At 40.5% G+C, this 10,272-nt stretch overlaps 1 protein-coding gene across 1 annotated transcript in view; it reads left to right on the top strand.

The window, feature by feature from the left end:
• Positions 1–7,116: 7,116 nt before the first annotated feature.
• LOC147906341 (Pyridoxal phosphate (PLP)-dependent transferases superfamily protein) overlaps positions 7,117–10,272 on the top strand; it is a 40,685-nt gene continuing 37,529 nt past the window's right edge. Inside the window, exons 1-3 of the mRNA XM_087378177.1 lie at positions 7,117–7,469; positions 8,070–8,117; positions 8,352–8,480. Coding sequence (XP_087234303.1) covers positions 7,227–7,469; positions 8,070–8,117; positions 8,352–8,480 — 420 coding nt within the window. The 5' untranslated portion in view covers positions 7,117–7,226. The remainder of the gene's footprint in view (positions 7,470–8,069; positions 8,118–8,351; positions 8,481–10,272) is intronic.

The following is a 10,272-nucleotide window of genomic DNA, read 5'->3' as shown; positions in this document are numbered from 1 at the left end:
ATGGTGCTAGTTATGAACTCCTACATCCACTTACCATGAGTAGTTTGGAACAATGCCTAAACGACCATGCTCCAACTTAGGTGCTAAAAGGAATTGGAGGCACTCCAAGTATATCTATAGTACTTTGAGGAGCCAACTCCTGGAAGGTGGAGCAGAGAAGCTTGTATATATTTATTGCAATCATAGAATGTTAGCTACCTTAGGAGATGTGGGATATGAGGAGTAAGTTACAAAGTGGACATATGATGTTGTTCCTGATTCCAACCCTTGGGAAGAGGTTCCTCCCATTGTTGAAACAACCATTTCAATCCAAAAATTTGAAGCATAGCAAGAGATAGAAGGTGATACTAGCAATAATGAGGACACCGAGGAAGAGGAGGATGAGGAAGAGCTTTTTGGCCTTCCAAACCATAATGATGGTGTGAGCAACAATAAGACGATGATGATGACGATGATGATGATCCTTGTAGCCTTGGTGACTAAAGTTTGTGAAAGTGGAGCATATCTTTGAACTCTTTTCAGTTTTGAGAAATGAGATATATGTTTTGAAAGTTTAAATTTCTATGTGTGTGCTTCTATGCATTGTGTGTGCATTAGTTTGATGAACAACATGTATTGGTTTACTTCAACCAATACCATATTAATAATCTAGTACACATAATGGTTTCTCCAATGTTTGCGTGCTTGCTTCATTGGGTTTGGTTCAACCAATACCATATTGACAATCTAGTACACATAATCGCTAGAGCGAACCTTGTGACTTGCTAGTAGTATTTTAAAGAGTCATGTAAGCACCACTAGAGTTGATGTTTTCGAGATACATATTGATCAATACAATATTGAGAATGTAGTACACATAATCGACAACCCCATACCATTGCAACAACGGAATGGCCCCTATCACCCTTTCCTGTAGCTATATCGGTTGGCCTACCTTCCAGCACTCCCTTGGTTGGGGACGAACTTTACAATGGCTTGGCTGTGAGCTAAAACCTCCAAAACCAAAAGACTTGCATCATGAGGGAGCATAGCGGGATGGGGCATGGCTGCGGGGGGTCAGAAGAAGGACAAGAAGCAACGGTCAAGGAGTTGGTCGACTGCTTCCATGCCCGTGGCCGTGGTTTACCTTGATGCCCGAGTTTCATAATCAATTTGAACTAGAGCCAACCTTGTGACTAATTCAAAGAGTCAAGTAAGCACGAACAAAGTTGATGGTTTCAAGTAGAAGTGTTGGTTTAGCGATTATGTGTACTAGGTATTATTAGAGTTGTGTGCCTTTATCCATGGTGTGTCCATTGGTTTAATATCAGGATGTATGTGTCAACACTTTTCTCCAATGTTTGCATGCTAACTTTAATGGGTTGCTCTAATGTGTTTGCTTCAATGGGTTGCTTCAAAAGGTTAGCTTCAATGGGTTTGCTTGATGTACAATTATATTAAACTTGAAAATAGTATTTTAAAGAGTTAAGTATGTAGAACCTATATTGAACTTTAAATATGTTATCTTAGCTTGGAATACATTATGAGGCCATTTCAATATTAAGAACTCTAGTCAAGAGACATTATGCTAATCCCTTTAAAAAAATATAGATGGCATACATACAAAAGTTTCCATTTGCATGATTCATGAGCTTGTGAGGGCATCAAGTCACCCATATCAAAAACCATGTACAACAATGGTGGCAACTCAAAGGCAATAAAGTGGGCACAACCTAACTGCTTGTATGACTCATAAAAAACATATAAAGTGAAACCCATGCCTATAAGATGTGGTATAATATCTGATATTTGCATCAAATATTTATTGACAATTAATACATATCTTGATTGCCCTCTGGAAGTGCCTCCACCAATGACACAATTGGTTTGAAGGTTGGTGACATATTAGCATATTGTGTCATCCAATTTTGACCCTTACAATGTGGCTATTGCTCCATGCACTCTTGCCTTAAGCACAAGTTCAATTGGTTAAGTTTGTAATTGCACTTGTAGAGCTGTGATAATATTTCATGTAATTTCACCTATCGATATGCTTTTCAGGTGCTAAATCTCCTCAAAACAGCTTCTTATTCATGATGAAGCCTCTCCAATTGATCTTCAATTGTCTCTAATGCTCCCACCAATGGATTTAAGAGAATCTCTTGAATTGCTACAACATGCATCTGAGACTTTGCATGTTTGTCTTTGTAGGAAGAGAAGCCTACTAGGAGTCCTTTCAAAAAATTGCATTATAACATCTTTGTGAAGTACAAAGGCACATACCCATGGTGGGGATCTTTGCCACATACACCAACGTATACGTCTTGTGCTTGAGCTTGGATCTTTGATGCTGACAATTAATGATCTTCCATTGCCCATGCTTCTCAATGGACTGAGAACCTAAGGCCATCTTTGGCTTCCCTCAAGTTTAAAAGCTCCTCTACATGTAGTGGCTAGATGGATAATATGTCATCCTTGGACACCAAGATTTTGATGAGCGCCAGTAGGACCTAACCTACAAGGTTTGTTGGATAACGTCTGGCAAGCATTGAAGAGGCATGCACTAGAAATCCTTTGCATGCACAAAGCATGCATAAATTTCATAAGCACCTTCTTCTTGAGCCTCTTCTTGTTGTGTTACCAATGGTACAACCACCTGCCTATTCTTCTGGCTCTATCATCATCATGTAACTCATCTCTTGACATTTGAACAGGTTGTGTGAAGGTAGAGGCATTTGTATGTGTGGTCATGACTTGTGTGAATTGCAGATAATAGGCAAGGTATGCTACATGCATAAATTCAATCACATGGATAATTTTAATATCATTACATGGGGAGCATGTAACATTTCACAATTTAAGACCATGTAACATTTAATATGAGTACATGCAACATGATGATGCTACATTATATGTTGTATGGCGATGCTAAATGATAGATGTACAAGCAAATTTTATTACTTATAAATGTAACATGCAATGCATGCAAAATGATACAGAATGCATGTATGCAACATGATGAAGAATGCATGAGAGCCGAATTGCATGCATGCAATACAATACAACATGCATGCAACATAATACATCATGCATATTTGTTGCAATGCATGCATGGAACACATTACAGATTACATTCACCTTTTACTTTGATGTCTGGATTAAAATGCATGCAACACGACACATCATGAATAAATTCATGCAACATGATATGACATCTACATCATGCATACATGCATGCAACATGATATAGCATGCATACATGCATACCAAAGGAAAAATGACATGCAAGCAACATGATACGACATCTAAGACCAAAAACAACAAAAACCAACTCTCCTTTTGAGAGAGTCTAGGTACCTACAACCTACAGTAGTCCCATCTAGCATGCCCTAGCATGGGGCTTAATAGTAGAGAGGAGAAGTTTCCTCTCGAATAGAAAGTGGCTGCAAATGGACTCACCATCCCCTTACATAGGAGAGTTGGTAAAAGTACCATAGATTATAGTGTCATTACCAACGATAATTGAGACTTTATTAGCAACAATAACATAACTATTACTGATGGTACAACCCCCTGTATCTCCAGTAATGCGATTAGATGCTAGTTTAATATCATACCAAATTTACCTATGGTACTATTGCCTTATTGGTAGTAATACTAGGTACCACATGGAGTAGTAGTCTAGTTATTGGTGGTATATTTATCTTTTACTAGTCAGAAAAGTCATGTATCAATGGTAAATTGTTGATTTCTGGTGTTTTTTGAAGGGGAAGTTTTGTCATTATTGCGTACATCATTTCATAAAAATATGTTCACAACATAAATCACACAAAATGTGCACGTGATTACATGAGTATGTTCCCTGACCTTGACTTTTCTAGATTTTTGGTTTTTAACCATGGCTTTAAATTCTTTTTATCATTAAAGACTTTATATTTTTATTTGAGAAACTACACCCAACAATATCTTATGCAATCATCCATAAAGCTTTTTTAAGGCCATATTTCAGAGATTGGCATGGGCTAATATTTTATTATCATTGCATGTAGACTAGATATTGAAGCTGTCATCCTCAATAACCTACCTTCTTTCACTGCTTTCCCAACTTTTGATTTGTCTTTGATCGTGCATTGATCTCCATCAAAGGTTACTCTATAGTTCTTATATGTAATCTATCCAACTGACAAAGAATTCATTTATGTGAACTTCTCTAGGACCTATCATGTGGTATTATGCTTTGTTATCAATATACCATTGGTGCTAGTTATAGGATCTCAAATTTTGGCTTCACTTGTAGTTTTAGGTAGATTGCCATTAACATATTCCCATAAAGTGCAATATATTTAATGATAAAAAAGAGTGAGATAAGAAGAAGGCATGAGAAAAGTTAATATAAATATTAGGAGGAGACTTAATGTCACAAAAGAAACTCCTTCAATCTTCATAATTAAAAATTGCACTTAAACTACTTGGTCATTCATCTTATATAGCATGGGTACTCTCTTGTACTTAACTATACAATGGCCCACTAATACATAGATATAGCTATACTTTTACCTCTCTCATACACATATGCCATTATATTCCACATTTGGCTTGACGAAATTCGCCTTGTTATGTCAACTTGCATAGTAAGGGTGTTAGTGCGAGAGATGGCACAAAATATTAACGGGTTTTATAGTTGTTTTGTTTTTTTATAACAACTTTTAATTAGGATTTTCAAAAAGAAACACAAGTCTTTTCTATCCTCTTCAAAATAGTACAGTTGGTGGTGTAGTTTAAATTTTGTTAGGAGCTTTGCTCTTGTTTTTGCTGTTGTGGAGGAATGATATGCATGAGCAAACTCATCACTCCTATGAAGCTTTTCTTTGTTGGCCTTTAACCAATTTGATTAAACTAGTCCTTTCTAGCATAATGCTAGTAATAGATGATTCTTCACATTTATCATTGTTGCACGGGTTAATTGGTTTGATGTGATTACCATGTTATTAAAAATTAAGTCTATTGACTTAGTTGTGTTTGTAGTTATACATAGACAAAAGTTTCATCATTAAGTGGTAGCATAATTTTTATCTTCATCTTGATAGTAGCAAAAATTTAGACACCAAAGTGTATGATGGTTTCAATCAATCTTAATTATCCAATGATAGGCTTTAAAAACATAGTGTGTCATAATGCCTATGCATACATTTAGTGAAAATTTGCATTTCTTATCATTCCTTTCACTGTAGTCCTTATGTTGGTGCTTTAAGAGGTTGGATTATTTGTGTCTTCTTTGTTTGACAGTACTTGTGTGGATGCTCGGAGAGGTTGGACTATTGCATTTATTCTTTTTTGTATATTTCCATAGATGCTTAAAACCGATCATAGTACGTATGTCTCTCTAGTCATGTCTATCAATACATTGATGTTTTTCTATAATACTGATTTGTGGAAATGCTCATTGTATCTCATGCGCAAAATATAACTAGTATGAAAATGTTGCCCCCTCTTGACAACCCATTGCTCTCTTTCTCTCTTAAGGATTCCACTTTCTCGACTTGGATATACTCATGATTAGTGATGAGGATGTACTCTCTCTTTCTCTCTCTCAAGCATGCTATACTCATGATTAATGATGAGAATAGCATATAGGATCTATTGCCATTTAGTTGCTACTAGAACACACTTCCTTCTCGATTCATGCTCCATTTGGCAATAATTCGCTTAGCTTGTATTTATTAATAAGCTTGGGGTCATGCTACTAATGAGAATGGAGTACCTTTACATGTACTGGCCCTTTACAAAAACATGTCATTCATATGAAAAATAATTTAATGGTGAATTTGCCAAGCTGTGCATATGCTAGAATGAAGTTTACTTGCTCCTGGCCATAAGTATGGTTCATCTATTTTGATTAGTTTTTTTGTATTTATGTGGTTGCATGATATGCCTTCCTTATTTATTAGAAGCTTATCTTCAAGTTTGACATGATTGAGGATTGGTATTGACATCGAATGCATATCATGTAGGGGGAAGCCTACATTGGAGAATTTACATGCAAACAGACAAGGTGCAACATAAACACCGTTCACACTCTTTTCTTGATGGAGTTCCATAGCTTTCACATTGTTGCCCTAATCTGATTCCACAACTGAACCGCCTATCATGAACACAATGTGCTCCATTATCACATAAATAAATAAGCTTGTAGGAGCATCTTGCACAATGCCATGGATAGAGCATGAGTTCAGACGCTTTCCCTTAGGCTTTTGTTATAGGACAATAGACATCCTAGCTCGAACTTTGCCTCTCACCAACTATTGTGTGTGAGTGATTGTCGAAGGTTTCAATTGTCCTACCATGCTAGCATGCTAGCTTTTCCCTCCCTTGAGACACTAACCAACTCAAAACATTTTTTGAAATACATTTTACTAGTAACTGATTACTTCATGAAGTGGTTTAAAGAAGTGGCTACCACAAAGATTGATGTTGAAGCAAAGCGATACCATTCGTGTTGAAGAATGCACAAACCACATTCCAACACGGGGTTATGCTCAAATGTTAAGGCTACTGTGCTTTAAAGAAAAAACAAAATAATAAGCACCCCCACTCACACACCTGTTTTGAGCCTATCTAGGGGCACCCGCCTTGGCTCTACCCTACAAGTAGGAGGGCTTGAACGTGGATCATAGCCCTAGTACGCAGACAACCCTACAGCTGGGCTACCGTGACTTTCACTAAGGCTATTTTGCTTTCAATAGGAATGAAAAAGCAAAGCATGTGAACTCTCTTAAAGGCTCCTCTTGAAGATTAAGAAAATTAAAAACATGGAGGATAAACTGAAAAAAGAGATGTATTGGAGAAGTTATGAAGCTGCCATTATTTTAACATAAGAGGTTTACTTGCTGTAATTTCAAGGTAGGGATGATTCACAAACAGTCACCCATGGCTCTAGAATAGGGGTGTACTTCCACATGGAGGTCTTTAATAGGCCATTCAAAAAGTTTTTGTTGTCCACTATAGAATTGGATGGGTGATATCCCCAAGCCGTGCAAGGTGTGGACGTCTGGAAAAGTGCGCCATTGGACCACGAATCCTTCATAGTGCAATAGATAATGTCCACAACAATGTCGAGGCGAATAGTGCTCAGGCTAGGAAGTGGAGTCGGGACTCCTCCCATAGCTAAAGAGAACAAGGGCGCATGGCCGTGATAGAAATGATGCATGGGCAAATGAAAAGGAGGCAACGTTTTGAAGAGCATAGTGATGAGAGCCAAAGGCAGAGATGGTCGAGTGGGAGGGGGGCAAACATTTAAAACAGTCGTGTGGCAGAGGGCGGCACGTGTGCGTGACGGGGACGGGTCGACCTGTGACCGTCGAAGCCCCCTGTTTCAACTTGTTTCTTCCTCTTCTTCCAAGTTCCAACACTCGCCACCACCACACTCTATGGCTCTTCCTTCTCGATTGGCCAGGCGTGTATTGGCCACCGAAACTCCCGTCATGATCCAGGTTCTCTCTCTGTCTTTAACTGCCCTTGTTTCCCCTCTCTCTCTCTCTCTCTCTCTCTCTCTCTCAGTCTCCAACTTTGTTTGAATCATTTCTTTCAAGCGCGCATCAACTCCGCAACTTCGCTCGGCCTCCAGAGGGCTACTCATCGCACGTGGACGGGCGACCACTCCCTCAGTCAGCTGGCATGCGCTCATATTCATATCGCAGATCTCCTCCATTTCGTTCTCTCACCGATGCCAAAACCCTTGGCGGTTGCACTCGAAAGTGCACTGCAGGGACGATGCAAATAAAATTCACGTAAACGACATGCTGAGCAGACAACTTAACTGGATACTGAATGGTTTTCAGTCATTATGATAGGTCAAGGTCAAAAACACCAAGCAGTATGACGCAGAAAATATAACTGAGCAAATCATAGCAGATATTTAGGACCGAGGCACTCACTTTGAACATGTGGCCTTCACAAAATCTTTTAGCGATTGCCATAAGTTTAATATACGTGTGAAAATATTGGCCCCACGGTCTGTTAATATTGTATAAAGAAGTTTGTAATGTCGATTGGAAGGTCGGTTACACAATTTGGCAAACCTGTTACTGCAGATGCAAGAATTGTTCCGTGGAACGAAAGACTGCATGTCACTTGCTCAGGTAGTTGTCTTTTCCAGTTGTGCAACTGCCAATCATCGTGATATCTCATGTTCCTTTCTCAAGCCCTCGACATGCTAAACTGATCTAAATTTTTCCTGTAAAATAACGTACGTGCTCTCAAACTGGGTTGGTGTTCCAAAACACTTAAGATGGGAGGCAAGATGTTTTATGTGAGATCTATCTCGTCTTCGTGAAAGGCATTGCATCAGTTTGAAATTGTGGTTTCTTGTACAGGGAATTGTGTATTGGCAGCCACCAGCCCAAGCCTTGGCAAAGATTCAGGAGTCTGTTTTATTACCAGCTGTCAGCAATTATGGCCCTGATGATGGGCTTCCTGAGCTCAAAGCTGCTCTTCTGGATAAGGTATGGCACCATGTTCATTGGATTGCTCTTTGCATATCCTTACAGAGGCAAGTAATCTGCAAATTTGTGAGGAAAAGCTGTGTGAGTTTTTGCTAACACCGCAGGCTCAAAGTCAAGGTCAAGGAATTTTCGTTGGCTTCGACTCTTTAGGTTCATCAGAATACACATGCTTCATTCAGGGGGGAAAAGATAAAGGCTTACCCACTCAGGTAGCATGCTTGACTGCAGTATGGGACCAGCATCCTTGATATCGTCCTTCAGAGATCCGGTGAACATGGAGGTTTATGAGTGCTGGCTAGTGTGCAGCAGATATGTGGTGGCTTGGGAATAGTTAATATATTCCAGATTATACAGTGAATTCACAATGTATGAGCTTGAAGCACTCTCTCTCCTCTGCCTTCAAGTAGGGCCCTTTTGCAAGGTATGACAGAAGAGCAGTGGGTGGCTTTACACTGCCTGTGCACTAGGACATTGGCTCTTTTCAAGGCCTGAACGGGCTCATGAGGGCACAGTGGTGTGTGAAAGAAAAAGGATATACCAGTGTGATCAGCAAGGGGCAAAATTCTGCCTTGGCTCTTTGCATCAACTTTCCGAACATCTCACAGGATACTTCTATAGTCGTTACATTCCCATCATACCAGCCATTTTGTGGAACATGGCCTTGTCAAGAGAGGCTCTTGCCTCCAAAGAGCCCAGCAAGTGCAAAATGGCCGGTATGAGTCACCAAAGTGATGCTAGGAGAGGCGTGCATGGAGGGGAGAAGGCTCTGTTGGGGCATGAGCCTGTCCTCCTCCCTAATGAATGTGACATATTGTGGCTGATAATGTGTGAAAATGGAAAATTACGGAGGCTGAGCCAGCGTACAAAGTGCATAGCTTTGGCAAATGGTTAATTTATCCCCATACAGTGGGCGTATCTGCATAACTGAAAGAAGGATTGAAGTTGCCAAAAAAAAAACTCTGGGAATTACCAACTTGCAAAACTTGAGAAAGAAGAACAAAGAGCTCCAGACTAAATTAAGTACAATCTTGTTGGACGTGGTGGCCTTCACCCCTCAAATGGTGTGTGGAGCATGGTTTATTAAAGGAAGGCTCGCGGCTGTGACACGTGGATTTGGGGATATAAAATCCCATCAGCATTGGTGCCCCCTTGGGGGCCTTGGATATAAAGAGCTTATTTGACCCTCCTCTCTCATCCCTCCCGGGACCTCTTGGGGGGAGAGGAGGCATGACGTGGCTAGGAGGCGGGGGATTGGGACCCCCCGCACTTGGCGTCTCCTGTGGACACTTGGCAGCCTTTGATTGGCTGCAACATGGTATCAGGGCAAGGATCAAACCTGCGGACTGTGGGACTTTATTGGGCACGGCCCCCGCGTTGATGACACATGGCGGTTGGATGTTCTGTGGTGGCGGATTGTTGCTATCCGTGCGGCGGCTCAAAAAGTGCGACATTATGACGGCTGTTCCTTTCTGAATGCTCTCACTTGGCAGCTTCCCTTGTGGCATTTGGCAGATGTATTGCTACCCGTGGAGTTTCTTGGTGGCTGGTCCTTGTTGATTGACCCGACCTTGTGTTTGGTGATTGACCCGACCTTGTGTTTGGCCGTGGTCAGGTTTGGTCAGGCACCAAGTTTGGTTTGCCTCAGGGTTTGGCCACAGGGGGGTGTTGGAGGTGGTGGCCTTTACCCCTCAAATGGTGTGTGGAGCATGGTTTATTGAAGGAAGGCTCGCGGCTGTGACATGTGGATTTGGGGATATTAAATTCCATAAGCATTGGTCCCCCCCCAGCCTTG

Source organism: Dipteris shenzhenensis, chromosome 1, assembly GCF_047967505.1.
Source record: "Dipteris shenzhenensis isolate YYH24624 ecotype China chromosome 1, Dip_SZ_1.0, whole genome shotgun sequence".
Taxonomy (NCBI): domain Eukaryota; kingdom Viridiplantae; phylum Streptophyta; class Polypodiopsida; order Gleicheniales; family Dipteridaceae; genus Dipteris; species Dipteris shenzhenensis.
The sequence above is the reverse complement of the archived record's forward strand: the minus strand, read 5'-3'. Positions and strand labels throughout refer to the sequence as shown.